This window comes from Dasypus novemcinctus, chromosome 10, assembly GCF_030445035.2.
Source record: "Dasypus novemcinctus isolate mDasNov1 chromosome 10, mDasNov1.1.hap2, whole genome shotgun sequence".
NCBI classification, from domain to species: domain Eukaryota; kingdom Metazoa; phylum Chordata; class Mammalia; order Cingulata; family Dasypodidae; genus Dasypus; species Dasypus novemcinctus.
In genome coordinates, this window is record NC_080682.1 from 9,292,637 (window position 1) to 9,309,033 (window position 16,397).

General features: G+C 52.8%; 1 protein-coding gene and 1 long non-coding RNA gene across 9 annotated transcripts in view; one reads left to right on the plus strand and one right to left on the minus strand.

Moving 5' to 3' along the window:
• LOC105744708 (uncharacterized) lies at positions 1–12,047 on the plus strand. 7 transcript variants are annotated; one of them, XR_011649876.1, is made up of 5 exons: positions 8–404; positions 2,863–3,905; positions 7,326–8,642; positions 9,966–10,016; positions 10,566–12,047. It is a non-coding gene; the product is annotated as an uncharacterized lncRNA (long non-coding RNA). The 7 variants fall into 7 exon arrangements; XR_011649873.1 differs by having other exon boundaries at positions 1–404; positions 7,326–10,016; XR_011649874.1 differs by having other exon boundaries at positions 9–404; positions 9,966–12,047.
• Positions 6,606–16,397, minus strand: part of FRMD8 (FERM domain containing 8) — a 22,129-nt gene continuing 12,337 nt past the window's right edge. The window contains exons 10-11 of one of the 2 annotated variants that reach the window (XM_058305202.2): positions 10,853–11,039; positions 6,606–8,592 (exon numbers count right to left, since the gene is read on the minus strand). In XM_058305202.2, coding sequence (XP_058161185.1) covers positions 8,474–8,592; positions 10,853–11,039 — 306 coding nt within the window. In that variant the 3' untranslated portion in view covers positions 6,606–8,473. Of the gene's footprint in view, positions 8,593–10,558; positions 10,675–10,852; positions 11,040–16,397 lie in introns of those variants that run through there. The other variant, XM_058305203.2, reaches the window with a different exon arrangement.

Consider the following 16,397-nt stretch of genomic DNA (forward strand, 5'->3'; position numbering starts at 1 on the left):
ACTTTCAAATCTGCACTTCAGTGGTCTTACTTCCCTTCCGCCCCACCGGAACCCCAGTTCCCTGGGGGCCAGGCGTGGGATCCCCTGTGCCGGCAGAGCCCCTGGCACATAGCCCGTGCCCTGTAGAAATGTGTTGACTGAATGGTTCCTGTTTCAGAAAGGTCACTCTGAAAAGGTGCGGCTCTGGGTAAATGTTCGTGGACCGACTGAAGGAGGGGACCGGTTCACCGCAGCCCCCGCCACGGCGACAGCAGGGTGGGGGGAGCCGCGGGCACCAGGCCCGGCCGCAGGGAGGAGGGACCCGGACCCAGCGGCTCACACAGATTTGAGGTGCCGGCAGCCTGGGGTGGGCAGAGGGAACGAGGAAAAGCCCTCCAGGCCAAGCGTTCACGGAGGACATTCAGGTGAGAGGGCTTTAGAGGGTGGAGTTGCCCCCAGACCACAGACTACAAACCCTCCCTCTGCCGCCTCCCCACCCAGCCCCCAGAAAAGCAAAGGGGTGGACGGACCTGCCCATTTGTGTTTTGTGCTTTCATTTCCTTGGCGCCCACTTGAGCCCAGAAGCAGGGAGAAGTGGGTCGGGTGTTCTAAGTGGGGAGAAGGTCCCTCACGTTGGACCCTTGTCGCCCTCGGGGGGTGTAGGGTCTGTGGGGGCCCAGTCCCTGACACCCTTTCCCCCCTACTGCGGAGGGGAAACAACTTTGCTGGGGCCAGTCCCTTGTACCCAGTTCTCCCACCCCCACTCCTGAGCACGTGGCCCTGCCCCTTATCCCAGTCCCTGGCACCCTGGCCTTGCTGACCACCCCCTCTTGCCCAGCCTTGCCCGAGCTAACACCCTTCCTGCCCTTCTGCCAACTCCTCCCCTGGCTCAGGGTCACCTCCTTGACTCTTGAGCCCTCTGCTCCGGTCACAGTCACAGCACTCGCCAGACCCGGTGTCCCCCCCACACCCTGCTGAGGGCTGTGCCCTTTCTCCCCTGCCCCCAGCAGAGGGAAGGTCTGGGCACTGGGGACCTGCTCCCACAGGCCCTGCCGGCATGCTACCGCTGCTCCCTTCCCGTCACCCCCAGACCTCCAGGGTCCGCTTGATGTCGACCTGGCACCTTGGTCTGAGCCCACCTTTCTGGTCTCCTCCCCAGGTCCCACCTACCAGGAAGCTTGACACAGGCTCTTTTGGGCAGGGAGCCCACATCCGGCCATCTCCAACCCCTGTTTTACACAAGCTCCCCAAAAACCCTCTCCAGGGCCCTCCGGTGCACCCCCCCAGCTCCCCATCTCCATGTGGGTCCCTGCAGATGGGAAGTGCCTCAGGCCAGGGACTTGGCACCCCACAGGGACCCTCAAGAGCATTAGGGCTGTACATGCTTGTTGGCTTGACTTCCCTCAGGGCGGTGGCAGGACAGACTGTCTTTGGACCTCTGTGAAAGTTCCTTTTCTACCCACCCCCCCTGGCCTGGCCAAGTGGCACCTGTGAGCAGAAATTGGGGTGCCAGGCCTTCTACAGGGCAGAGTGGGTTTTCTGGGGGATTTGATTAGCCCTTGGAGGCTGTTGACCTTGAAGTTGCTTTGGAGGTCTGTGCTTTCGCTGGCCCAGACTGTCTGTGACCACCCCCACCCCCCACCGCCAAATGCCAAGGTCACATGGGCAGAGGGCACAGAAGTCCTTGGGGAGAGCTGAGAACATTATTATTCTCCCTGTTGCCAATTATACTTGAGTCATAGTTTAAAATGGCTGGTGTGTGTGTGTGTGTGTGTGTGTGTGTGTGTGTGTGTGTGTGTAGGGGATGGTGCTGGGAGAGGGACCCGGAAAGCCAGGGAAGTGGGAGGGGCCTCTTGGGCAGGGTGGGGAGGGTCAGCTCCTTTGAGTGGAGCCGGGAGGGAGGGAGAGGACGCAACCCCCACCTCCTGAATCTCCCCAAACTGCCCTAGTGCAAAACATGTAGACTCGGTTGTCATTTCACGTAAAAAAAACGTACCAAAGTAAAATTTTTTAAAAAAGGAAATTTTTAAAAAAGCCACACAAAATGTATATATACACCAGGGCAGAGCCTGTTTTTGGGACATGGATCCTAAGGCTTTGGAAAATGTGGGTCCGGTCACCAAGCTCGGGAACCCCATATCTAGGGCTTTGAAGGGTCTGGACACCCCCATGGTGGACCCAGCGACAGGAGAAAGGTCGGGCCGACCTTGGCCTTTCCAGTACGGGGCGGGCAGGAAAGAGGGCATCTGCCTGGTGGGGGTGGGGTGGGGCATGCAGCATCAGGCCCGTACCCCCCCAGTTCCTGCCCTGGGCACCACCGCCATCCCAGGGCCTGGGTTCTGGCAAGGGCGGTGCCCGATCGCGCCCCCTCCACCGCAGTCGGAGAGGAAAGGGCGGGCTCAGCTGCCCCCTGCCGGCCGCAGCCGGACCAGCAGCCCGCAGGCCTTGACCTCGCTGCCCATTGCCCCCCCGCAGCAGCCCATCAACCCGGTGGGGCCAAGATCGGGCCCAGCCCGGGGTGCCAGACCTGCTGCTTAAAACTGAAGTCCTGAGTCCCAGGTCCGGCCCCACCACCCCTGTTCTGGGTGACGTTGGGTAAGCTGCGGCCTTTTCCGAAATGTGGGGCTGATTCAGACAGGGAGAAAGCGCCCCGGGCAGGCGGATCTATGGCATCTTCCGGAGCCTGGAAGGGCGCGCAGGGCCAGTGAGGGTGTCCCGCGGTCTGTGCTTCCCTTGGCTCAAGGTGCCGGTGGTCGTCAGGCTCGAGGTCACAGCTAGGTTTTGCTCAGCTGTCCCTGCTCTACCTCTCTCCTTGCTCCATTTTCTTCCCTCCTACTGAGCCTGTCCAGAACACAGGTGTGTGTCAACTGGTTTCTTTTCCAGGTCATCCGTGGCCATCTCCAGTGTCCCTTGAGAAGATGACTGGACTCTGAGCCGACATCCCCTTGGGCAACACAGTCACTAAGTCTGCAGCCCCTTGAACTTCTTGCAGATGGAAGTCAGAGACCCCTGGTGCCCTCTGCCCAATTTTATCTGATGGGTCCCTGGAGCCTTTGTCTTTTCAGGTCAAGGTGAAAGTGTCCTCGTTTGACCTGCTGCAGCTTTCTAAGTCGTTCCTCCCATGGGCCTGGACTGTGGTTGTCCGGGGGGCACCTGTTCCCCGCTACCCCTGCATCTTGGAATGTCCCAGGGGCTGAGGAGTGGAGAATGACCCAGAAACGCCCCAGCCGCAAGGAACAGTGGAAACGTCTGCGCTGGTGGTTCCAGCCACTTCCACCTTTGTCACCCAGTGTCACCCACCACCTCATGAACCATGAGTGATAACCCCCACATTACAGATGGAGAAAGCGGGGCCCAGGGAGCGGACCTGTGACCCCACGGTGGCGGGGACTCGTGACTCCCCCACCACCTCCCCTGCCTCTGCAAGCCCAGGCACCTGCCCCTCTTTTGCAGCCTTGGGGTGGGAAGAAACACAGGCTCACAGGCCTCCTCTCTGCCCCACTACCCTGGAAAAGTAGTAGTAGCAACCCCACTTTGGAGATGAGGACCTGGAGGCCCAGGGAGGGGCTGTCACTTGCACAGCGGGGGGGGGGTGGGAGGAGAGTAAACTTGACCCTCCCAGAGATCACCCAGGGGAGACAGCAGGGCGTGGCCAGGGAGGAACCTGCTTGAGCAAAGGCCCTGAGGCAGGCGCAACAGGCAGAGCCGGTACATCTGGTGGGCAGGGGCCCTTACTGTGGGGCCTGAAGCTTACGGAATTTGAGAGGCCTCTTTAAGAAGCAGAATTTTAAAAATTCTTTTGCCAATGTTCAAACCCCGTGACCACCGGAACACAGGGCCAGGCCCTCCCAGGGCCTTGGAAGGGGCTTGGGGAGCAGGAGTGGGTGCTGGCCCTGGAGCTTGACCTTCATTATCTTTCCAAGCTGGTGAGTGCTGTGTGGGGAGGGGCTGCCAGGGGACAGTGGCGGGGGGAAGAGGCCAGGGCTGGTTTTGGAGGCGCCCGGAGCCCCTGTGTGCGGGGTGGGGCGCTGGCGGTCCTGCTCTGATGTCACCAGCTGCGGGGCCTGGAGTTCGGCTGCTGCCGCCTCACAGGGATGCACACACAAGGGCCTGGCCTGGGGGGCCTCGGGGGAGGCAGGGGCAAAACACCCCATCGTGCTGGCAGCAGCATGGGGGGCGGCAGGGGCAGAGGACGTCCCAGACCAGGAAGCCACCTCAAGGGGCCCTGCCAGCTGCCCTGGGGATCTGGGTCCCAGCCGGGCTCCCTCCCCCAGCCTCTTCGGCCACCTCCAGGGTGTCTGGAATTGGGATCGTGGGCTCCAGCACCCTCAGAGGCCCGCGAGGCCTTCCCAAGGGCCAGCCTTACCCCCTCCCTTGGCCGGGCTCCCCCGCAGGCCACCACTGCCTGGGCTGTTTCCGGGGGTCCGCAGTCCCCCTGCCCAGCTGCACCTGAGCGCCCAGGGGGACTGGGACAGGGGGCCCAGTGAGGTTCTGTGTGGGTGCAGAGCACAGAAGCCCTTCTGTGGAGGAGCCGGTGCTGACGTGCGGCTGGGGAGATGCTCCCCATCCTGCCCATGGGACGCTGGAGAACCTGAGGGGGACGCTGGGCAGCAGTCCTGGGGTGAGGCCAGGCCGGGGTGACCTGTGGAAAGAGCAGGGGCCTCCAGCAGAAGCTCAGGGGTGGGGGGTGCCCGAATCAGCCTTTGCGTGGACAGCAGCTGCTCCGGCCCCCTGGTTCCCGGCCCCAGCCCCAGGGGCTCAGCCCCGCAGGTTGGAGAGTGGGGGGCAGCCTGGGAGAATAACAGCCCCCCAAAGATGTCCACTCCCTAACCCCAGAGCCCGGGGCTGTGTGAGGTTCCATGGCAAAGGGGAACTACGGTCATCAACCAGCGAGATTAGCCCGGGTTATCCGGTGGATGCGGTGGAACCACAGGGATCCTCAAAACTGGAAGGGGGGCAGAAGAGGCAGAGATGAGGCGGGGCGCGGCCTGGGGACGCCACGTGAGGGCGCCCTTGCCTGTGCTGGCTTGGAAGGTGGAGGAAGGGGCCAGCAGCCAAGGCCGGCAGGCGGCCTCTAGCAGAGGGGAAGGGCGGGCGGGCGGGGCCTTCCCCAGAACCCCAGCAAGGAATGCAGCCTGGTGGCAGCCCGGCAAGACCTGTGCCAGACGTCCCCCGCAGGAACGTAGGATGTCACATCCGTGGTGTTTTACACTGCCAGGTCTGTGGGGATTTGTTACAGCAGCTATGGGAAACCAGGACGGAGGCGCGGCGGGACTGGGGCGGGAGGAAGGGGCTGTGGGCTGGAGCGCAGTATTTTAGATTCAACACAACGGCAGACATCTATTGAGCGCCTATTGTATGCTAGAGCTAAACCCCCCCACATCCCTAGGAGGTAGGTACTAGGATTGTTCCAGCCTACAGGCCAGGAGACTGAGGCACAAGGTCAGGTCAGGAGGTGCCCCCAACCACAGCACGGTGCTGCCCCTCCCCAGGCAGTGGGACAACACGGGGACAAGTCACAGCTCGTTGCCACAGATGCCCAAGGAGGCAGGCCCTTGTTCTAGGATGACCCTGCCACGGGCACGTGTGGCCTCTCTGGAAGCTTCCACAATGTGGATCTTGGGCCCCCAAATGGAGCTCACCCTGCAGGACCGCCAGGGCCAAGGCCCTGCGGCTAAGTTCTCACTGCTGCCCGCAGCTTCCTGCGGGGCCCACGGTGCACCTGGGAAGTTGGCTCTGATGCCGTCCTGGCCCCAAACGGTGTTGACAGGATCTACGGGAAACCAGCAGCCCCCTAGCTGGGCCCAGGGCACGAGGAGCCCGCAGGGAGTAGGGAATGGTGTGCACTGCCCCAGGTGCTGCTGAGGGACAACTCTGCCCCGAGCCCCAAGGTGTGAGGACCCACCAAGCTGCACCCGACACTGCTGCTCCTCACTAAGAGACCGGGCAGGCCGAGGGTGTGGCCACGCCAGCTCCCGCCTCCCTGCAGAGCTCCCCCACTGGTCCCCACCAGGCCCCCAACCCCTCCTGGGTCCTCTCCCCTTGGAGTTCTCGACAAAATGCCCACATTAGAAGACTTCACCCTGGGTTTCCCACTGGTCCCCGGCTGGGAGAGCCTTGGGGCTGTCCTCCCTGGTGCACATTTTTTTTAATTTTTAAAAATTTCTCTTCCCTTCCCTGTCCTCCCGTTTCCCCGGTTGTCTGCTCTGTGTCCATTTGCTGTGTGTGTTTTGTGTCCGCTTGTGTCAGCAGCACCCAGAATCTGTGTCTCTTTTTGTTGTGTCATCTTGCTGCATCAGCTCTCCATGTGGGCAGCGCCATTCCTAAGCAGGCTGCACTTTTTTTGCTCTGGGAGCCTCTCCTTACAGGGCGCACTCCTTGCGCATGGGGCTCCCCTACACGGGGGACACCCCTGCGTGGCACGGCACTCCTTGTATGTATCAGCACTGCGCGTAGGCCAGCTCCACACGGGTCAGGAGGCCTGGGATTTGAACCCTGGACCTCCCATGTGGTAGGCTGATGCCCTATCCATTGAGCCAAGTCCACTTCCCTCCAGTGCACATTTACTAGACACCGAGGCTGTGGTCACAGCCCCACAGCACCTCATGTCATAAACCACCTCCAAGTTTGCTAGAAACAGATTTTATCATTAATGAATCACATGATACAAAAAAATGTAAATATTCAATGGGCACTTAGTAAAATATTGCTTTTCCCCGAAGGGCAGGCAGAAAATTAAGGCACAATGGATGTCTAGAAAACATGAGAAAGAGGTTGAAGAGAAGAAACATGGCATTTGCGCACACACACACCAGACGCCCTGACTTTCTCGTATGAGATTGACCCAAAACCAAGAGAGTCCGTGGGAGTGAGAGAACCAGGGCCACAGTGGCAGGCTGAGCTGGGCAGGAGCAGGGACGAGGCTGGGCAGCTCAGCGAGGCCAGGACGCTAAGAAGGCAGACAAGATGTGGCACGTGACACCCCATAGCCGGAACATTCCAGAAGGCTGGGGACACCGCCAGCCTTCTTCTTTCCCACATATGGGTTATGATGACGAATTATCCGCTGCTGGAAGGTAAGCCCACCTGGAAACACCTGGACGTCCAACATCCCTGAGGGGAGGAGGATGTGAACGAAGCCCTTGGGGTTCAGGGCGTGCTGGTTCCTTTCCTCCTCCAGGGTTTTCCACTGGGGAGGGAAGACAAAGCAAAGCCCCGAGCTGACTGGGCCCTGCCTCCTTCCTGAGGGAAGGCTCAGGAAGCACCTGTGAGAGCCGCTGTGCCCGCCACAGAGGAGCCCACGGTGGGAAAGCCCGCTCTTTCTCATCTCGCTCATCTGTTGCCAGGAGAGCCGAGCTGAGGAAAAGCAAGGCCAAGCACTCATCTCAAAATCTCCTTCCTGACGTTCCTGTGTTGCTGGGACATCCCTTGCTCAGGCTTCCCCAGGCCAGGAGGAGAGGCAGCGCCATCTCTGAGGAAAAGCCGGACACTTCGAGGTTAACGAGGCTGGCTTCCTTGAGTTGCTCCAGAGCTCCCAGGCTTCAGTGAATCAAAGCAGAAGAAGCAAAACTAAACAAAACAAACCGGGTCTTTTTCCAGAACACCGCTGGGGAGAAGTAGTGAGCTTGGGTTTGCTGAGGTTGCTGCTTGCCCAGGGGGTTTTCTGGGAGCTTTTCACTGAGCATGGAGTGTGGGTCTGGCGGGCTGGTCTGTCCACGGGAAAACCCCACTCAGTGCAGTGATGTCACCAAAGGCTAACAAAAAGGTGCCTTGTTTCTGGCTAGGGTGTCGTGCCTGTGAGGTGTCCTTGCGTCTGAGGGGACTGCGCCAGCCCAGAATGGGACGCATGGACCCCTGGTGTGCCTGAGGTCGCAGTGGCGAGGCCCAATCCAGTCAGGGAGGGAGGACAACACGGGGCAGCCTTCTCTACTTCTGTGGTGGTTCAACTGAGGAGGCCACTCCCTGCCATCTGGGGAGTGGCAGCCCAGCCTGGCAGTGTGGGGGTGGAATGCCAGCAGAGGGAATGTGGGAATGTGGTCACCAGAGCCCCAGGGGAAAGACAAAAGGCGCAAACCAGACCTACAGGCCCTGAGTCCCATTCCTTGGACCCTGCCATTAGAGCTGCCACCAGGTTAGACAAGAGCAGGCACTTCAGAGCAAGGGACACTGTCTGCCTTGAGAGGGGCTCAAAGGCGTGTCTTGGGAAGAGGGCAGCTGAGGCCTGATCAGATGGTCCTGAGATCGCAGCTGGGCCCAGAGTCCAGGGGAAGGGAAGGGAGGCTGCAAGAGGGTCTTTGAGGGGTGGCCCGCCGACCAGCTCTGCACAGCCCGGGCTTCATCCCAGGCCCAGAAATCCCTTTTCCAAGGTCTGAAACACCTGCAGACCCAGAGCAACTGAGCCAGCCCCTCCTTCATCTTGCCCCTCAGGGAGGACAGCACGGGGCCAGGTCTGGGGGGCCTCCCCGCATACCCCTCCTGCCTGACGCTGCCACCCTCAGCCCTGCTCCAGGTTGTCTGTGGGCTGCACAACGCTGTAGCTCCCCTGGCCCATGGAGAGCTGCCGGCTGAAGAAGGACGTGGTACGCTTCGGTTTCACCCGCTTGATATCCTTGCCTGCGAGGAAAACGAGAGGAACGAGCTGAGGAAAAGTGGCTTTCCTGGAGGTGAGGTGGCGTGGGGCCGCAGGAAGCCTGGTTCTGGTATCGGCAGGATGGATCGTGGTCAGTCTGAGCTCAGCCCCTCCTCAGTCCCTGTTCAGAGCCACCACCTTTCCGAGCCTCTGTCCCCCAACCCTTCACGCTCCACCACTAGCCCCTCCAGTCAGAGGCTGAGGGCTGCATGTGATGCTGGGCAGGCTGGGTGTCTGAGGAGCTTTTGCTAAAACCTATTCAAGAACAGACCAAGGACAAAATATCTGCAACATGTGTGTGAGAAAAGGAGACTTGCTCCAGTAAAAAGAATTTTTGCAAGTGAAAAATATCAAGCCAGAACATCAAGATGAATGTCAACAGTGAAGCCGTGTTGATCGTATTTACCTTAGATGTGAGGTGATATCTCTGTGGTCTCTCCGTGGCTGACCTCTGTGGTCTCCTCCCCAAAGCTCATAAGCCCATTCTTACCAGAGGAAAACACCAGACAAATCCCAATAAAGGGATCGGGTGGGTTAGGGGAAAATATACCAAATGGAAGACAAGGGCTATACATAGTAGTAATATTTTGGCACTGCTCTGTCATAGTAACGCATATTTCACAACAATGCAAGGTGGTGGTGGTGGGGTGATATAGGGAACCCTTGTACGATGATATGTATTTGTTTTGTAAGTACACAACTTTTACTATACAATTATTGTTTATATATGTTCATATGTGAATGAGATACTTCAATAAAATTTCATTAAAAAAAAAAATCCCAATAAAGGGGCGTCCTACCATACCCCTGATCAGTACTCCCCAAAACTGTCAAGGGCATCAAATACAAGGAAAGTCTGAGAAACTGCCACAGTCAAGAGGAGCCTGAGGAGGCAGACAACTAAATATACCGTGGGGTTCCACATGGAACCCTGGAATGGATAAAGGACGTGAGGCAAAAACTATGGAAATCTCTCTGAAGTATGGACCTTAGTTAATGATAATATATCTATATTGGTTCACTCATTTTAACAAATATACCATATTAATACAAGATGCTAATAGAAAAGAACTGAGCAAAAATAGACAACAACAAAAACAGGCAAAAGAGATGAAGAGCAATTCATGAAGGAAATACAAATACTCAAGCACATAAAAATGTTCCACCTTCACTCGTATTCAAATGCCAGTACAAGTCTCTCTCTCCTAGAATGTAATATCTGCGTGGGGAGGTGAGGAGGGCGGGCACCACCTTTTCTGGGGGAAGCAGTACAAGTGGGCACAATCCCTCTGGAGGGTGAGGTATACCCAAAGCCATAAAATGTGCATGCCCTTTGACCCAGCAACTCCGTTTCTAGGAATTCATCCCGAGGAAACAGCTCAGATTTGAAGTGGGGATTCAGCTACAGGTGTGTTGTTTTTGTTCCTACAGGCTGAAAGTGGAAATAACCCATGATGTCCAACAGCAGGGGACTGGGGAGGAACGACTGTGCCAAGACTGTGTGACAGAATATGACAGCAGTGGTTAAACACTATGTTGCTGAAAAACAGTTTTTTGTGTGTGTTTTTTCTGATGGGAAAAATGACATGCTCACTATAAAAAATTTAAACGCTACAAAGTACAAAGAAAAGAGTAAAAGTTACACCAACTGATGGCCACAGTTGGGGTGGCTGTGGACAGTTTTCTGTGTTATTCCTGCTGTGGTCATCTTGCTGTGTAAATGTAGATCACTGTTACCACGTTATTTAAAAAATTTTATATTTGGAGTAATTTTAGATTTATGGAAAAATTCCAGAGATAGTCTAATACCCCTCACCAGGCACTCCCTATCTTTAACATTTTATATTAATTGGTATGTTCGTCAAAACGAAGCAATTACATCGCTACAATGTTATTAACTAGACTGCTGACTTTGGACTTCACTGGAATTTCCACTAATGTGCTTTGTCTGTTCCAGGATCCAAACCAAGACACCGCACCAAGGGGATCCTGTTTTCACCAGCGCACTGAGCGCCACGGGATTCACAGACGTCAGCGGTCTAGTGTTGCGCCATTCTGATGATGCTCTGGCAGTGAAATGGGACAGGAAGGGGCTGCTAAAGCTCCAGGGACTCCCGTCCCCTTTCAGGGCGCCCAGAATCGGCCAACACTCAGGCCCCCTCGCCCTGTGCCTGGGACAGCGCCACCCCGCCCCACCCCGCCCCCTGCGCGGGCGTGGCCACGCGTGCATGAGGGGCCGCTCACCGTCGTCCACGTAGTCGATGGTGGAGAGGTGCTGGAGCCGGCTGCACACCACGCTGCCCTGCCTCCGCAGCCGGGGGCGCGGGGCGGCCAGCGCCGAGGAGCTGGGGGCCGGCTCCTGGGGAGCAGGGGGCTCTGCGGTCTGGCTCAGCTCGATGCAGTACTCGATGAGGCCACTCATCAGCTCTGCCTGCGGAGGGGACAGAGGTCAGCGTGAGGCCTGGAGCAGAAGCTGCGGCCCGGCCACTCCAGACCCGCTGCTGTGCAAGATGAACCAGGCACACCGTCCCTCTCCTGGGTGGGTGTGGGGTGCAGATGTGGACACAAGAGAAGGGGGACCTGGGTGTGCTGTGGACCAGAGGGCAGGGAAGCATCCCGTTCAAGGTGATGGATGAGCTGGGGTCCCCAGGTTTGGGAGATGTGGGAAAGAAAGAACATTCTGGCCAGAAGGCGTAGCTGGGAAATGCTGACTGCAGTGCGCTGGGAGAGGTCAGGTGTGGGGAGAGGGAAGCGAGCCCAGCTGGGCGGCGCAGGAGAGGACGAGGAAGGAAGGAGGCAGGGCTGTGGGGGGTGGGATGCCAGGTGGGTGAGTCCACTGGGTGTTGGCTGAGGGAAGAGCCTGCAGGCCCAGGAAGGAGGGACAGGTGGGGGGTGGCTCCCTCCAAGCACGACCTTCAAAAGTGACGTCGTCTTAACAGATGAATGGTAAACACAATGTGGTACATACACACAACGGAATACTACTCAGTCGTAAAGAGGGACAAAATGCTGATTCATGCTACACGGGTGATCCTCGGAGACGCCAAATTCAGTGAAATAAATCAGATGCAAAAGGACAGGTACTGTGTGACTTCACTTACAGGAAATAACAAGAATATGCAAATACATAGAGAGAAAGGATACAGGTTGCCAGGGGTGGGGAGCAGGGGAGGGAAGTGGGGGTTAAAGCGTAATGGGTGCAAAGCCTCTTGTTTGGAGTGATGGAATTTTGGTAATGGATAGTTGTGATGGAGGCGCAACATTGTGAATATAATTCTTGAAAGTGGCTAAAGTGGGAAATTTTATGTTGTATTTTTGTCAGCCCAGTAATTTAAAAAATAATTCTGCTTTACTATGTTTATATACAAAAAAGAATTTGAAGTGCTGTTGATTTGTTTGAGCCAATTAGGCTACCAAAAATGGTTAAATTTTTAAAGTACACTGTTGAAATAGCATTATGTTCAAAGTTTGTCCCTTTTACTACATGGAATCTGTTCGTTAAAAAATCTGCCCATTGTACATACCCTAAAGAGCTGCAAACAGGGACTCACCCAGATCCTTGTACACCAGTGTTCACAGGAGCATTATTCACAAATAGCCAAAAGATGGAAACAAGCCCAGTGGCCATCAACAGATAAATGGAGAAACAAAATACGGTATATACTACTCAGCCATAAAAAGAAATAAAGTTCTATTACATATGAAAACATGGGTGAACCTTGAAAACATCATGTTAAGAGAAATAAATCAGACACAAAAGGACAAATATTGTGGTTCCACTTATATGAAATGTCGAGAATATGCAAATTCATAGAAACAGAAAGTAGATGACAGGTTACGAGGGGCTGTGAGGGGTGCGTGGCAGGTACTACTTAATGGGTGTGGAGTTGCTATCTAAAGGATGAAAAAGTGTTGGTACTGGACAGTGGTGATGCTAGTACAACACTGAGAATGTGGTTAATGCCACTGAACTGCACACTTAAAAATGGTTAAAATGGGAAATTTTGCATTTATACATATGTTACAATAAAAACCCCAAAAGGTAAAAAAAAAAAAAGCCCGGTGAATAAAGGCAAGTTGCTTAAAAGAAAGCGAAGCCTTCTCAACCTAAGGCACGTTGACATAAAAGGTGAAGTGCCAAGATGTCAGTGGGCCTGGTCTGGGTGCCGTACAGCTGGGATGCCAGTTGTTGGGGGTGGAGAGGTGCTGCCGCTTAGGCACTGGGGTACAGCAGGGAACAAGGCGGGCAAAATGCCCACATTATCGTCCCCAGAAGGGAACCCTGGGGCTGGCCCCGTGGAGGAGGGCCCGCTCCAGCTCACACCTGCCCAGCCACAGTGCAGCCCGAGGCCTCGCCACAGCAAGACAGCCCACCCTGCAGAGGGGGAGGAAGGCAGGAAACCCTGCACAGGCACTGAGAGAAGAGCCGGCATCCACAGCTGTGTTCTCCACACCTCTCTGCCCTTGTGGGACAATCCACACACTACCTCTTTTTCTCACTGAGGGAGTCTGGCCAGGCTAACACTGGGCAGTGGGCAGTGGGCAGGTGGGGAAGAGCAGGTCCCGAGCTGCACAACTGACAGGGAAGCCCTCCAAGCTCCCTGGAACAAAACATCAAATGCAGCATTGTGCTTCTGAGGTTCAGAAAGTCTGTCATTAAAAGGTAGGCCTGGGAAGTGGATGTGACTCAAGCAGCTGGGCTCCCACCTACTACATGGGAGGTCTCGGGTTCAGTTCCCGTTGCCTCCTAAAGAAGACGAGCAAGACAGTGAGTTGACACAAAAAGATGATGCAGTGAGGAGATGACACAACCAAGAGACACAGTGAGGAAACACAATAAGAGACCCAACAAACAGGGAGTGGAGGTGGCTCAAGTGATTAGGTGTCTCCCTCCCACAGGGGAGGCCCCAGGTTTGGTTCCTGGTGCCTCCTAAAAAGAAGACAAGCAGACAGAGCAAACAATGAGGTGGGGAGAAATAAATAAATAATAAATCTAACAACAATAACAACAAAAATGTAGGCTAGTGTGACAAAATGAAACATCCATTCAAGATAAAACTCAGCAAACCCAGAAAGAATGGGACTTCCTCAACCCAACAAAGTGCATCAATGAAAAACCCAAAGCTAATATACTTATTTAGTGAAAAACTAAATGTTTTCCCTCTAAGATTATGAACAAGTCAAGGCTGTCTGTTCTTACCCTAATTATTCCAAACTGTATTGAGAACTGAGCAAAAAGTACTACCAGGCAAGGAAAGTAAAAGGCAAACAGATTAGAAGGTTAGAAATATAATTGCCCTATTCACAGACAAGATGACAGTCTACATAGAAAATCCCAAAGAATCTGCAAAAAAGCTACTAGAACAAGTGAGTTTAACAAGGTCATGGACTTTAAGGTCAATATACAAAAATCAATTGTATTTCAATACACTGGCAATAGACATTTGAAAACTGAAATTAAAAACTGTGCCATTTACAGTAGTACCAAAAACCATGAAATATTTACGGAGAAATTAACAAAATATGTAAAGATTTATATGCTGAAATGCTGAAAACTATAAATCATTTTGAGAGATATCAGAGAAGATAAATAAATGGAGATATACCATGTTCATGGAAGGGAAATTTTGATATTGTCATGATGTCAATTCTCTTCAAATTAATCCACAGATTTAATGTAATCTTAAGATCCCAGAAGGCTCTTCCAGGTGGAGAAATCAACAAGCTGATTTGAAAATTTATGTAGATTTCAAGGAACTGGAGTAGTCAAAAACAATTTGAGAAAGCAGAACACAGTTCTTGACGTCATACTACCTGATTTCAAGGCTTACTGCAAAGTTTCACTTATCATGAGAGTACGGTATAAGTGAAGGACAGACACACACACAGATCAATGGCGCAGAATAGAGAATTCTTTAATAGGCCTACATATACATGGTCAACTGATTTCAACAGACTTGTAAAAGGACAGTCTTTTCAGCAAATAAGACTAGAACAGAACTTCCACAAGCAAAAGGTGTACCCTGACCTCTACATTCAATTTTACATAAAAATTAACTTGAAGTAGACCATCAACCTAAATCTATAAAACTTCTAGGAAAAAACACAGAAGAAAATCTTTGTGACCTCAGGTTAGGCAATGATTTCTTAGAAAGGAAAAAAGCACAAACCATGAAAGAAAATAATGATAACATTTCCTCAAAATGAAAAACATCTGCTCTTCAAAAGACACTAAAAAAATGAAAAAATAAGCCAGACTTGAAGAAACATTTGCAAAATGTCCTTTAGATATCTGATAAAGGTCTGGTATAAAGAATATATAATGAACTCCACAATTCAATAAGAAAACAACTAAAAAAAAAACTGGCAAAATATTTGAACAGACATTTCATCGAAGAAATATATGGATAGCAAATAAGCACATGCAAAGATGATCAACATCATTAGTCATTAAGGAAATGCAAATTAAAGCTAGTGAAATAGCACTACTATATGTTTATCAGAATAGCCAAAAAAAAAAAGGGAAAAAAAAAAAAAAAACAAGAAAAAAAAACCCTGACAATATCAAGTGCTGACAAGGACATGAAACAAATGGCACTCTACATTGCTAGTGGGAATGCAATATAGCTCAGCCATTCTGGAAAACAATTACAAGTTTTTAATAAAATTAACCAGATGTTGATCATAAGAGCCAGCAATCCCACTCCTAGCTATTTATCCAAGAAAAATAAAGGCATACATCCATGTAAAAACTTGTATACAGGGAAGTGACTGTGGCTCAATCGATTGGGCTCCCGTCTACCATATGGGAGGCCTGGGTTCGCATCTCAGGGCCTCCTTGTGAAGGCACTGGACCACACCCCGCAGAGAGCTGACAACCCACACCCGCAGAGAGCTGACAACCCACACCCGCAGAGAGCTGACAACCCACACCCGCAGAGAGCTGACAACCCACACCCGCAGAGAGCTGGCGCAGCAAGATGACACAACAAAAGGGAGACAAGCAGACAAAGAAGAACACGCAGTGAATGGACACAGAGAGCAGACAGCAAAAAATCCCAGTTTAATTAAAAAACAAAACAAAACAAAAAAAACTTGTACACAGTTTTTTTTTGGGGGGGGCAGCTTTCTTCATAAAAACTAAACACTGGAAACAACTCACATGTCCTTCAACAGGTGAACGGATAATGGAATACTATTTGGTTATAAAATCAATGAACTGATAAATCTCGAAAGTATGATGTTCAGGGAAGGAAGCCAGCCTCAAAAGTCTGTATATACTGTATGTATACTATAGGGGTGTATATCACCATTTGCTTGCTTATTTAGCAGTTGATGGACATTTGAGTTGACTCCAGTTTCTGGCTATCACACATAAAGCTGATATGTACATTTGAGTACAAGTCTTTGTGTGAACACATATCTGTTTCTCTTGGGTAAATACCCAGAAATTCTATAAGAAATGTATTTATATGACATTCTGGACAAAGCAAAACTCTAGGGACAGCTGAGTGGAAGTGTCAAACAGAGGTGAACATATGAATCTGAAATCCAAAGAGAAACCTACAAGACAATTTTAAAGAAGAAAAACTGGCAAAAGCCTTGAATGGATACTTCATTGAAGACGAACGCCCAAATGTTTCGAATGAACACATAAAAAGGTGCTCAGCCTCATCAGTTGGGAGGAAAATGCAAAGTCAAACCACGAGATTTTCAAGGTGACTGGAACATTCCACAGCGTGACTGTGGTGGCGACACGGGCCCATCAAGTTCTCAGCACTCGTGGAGG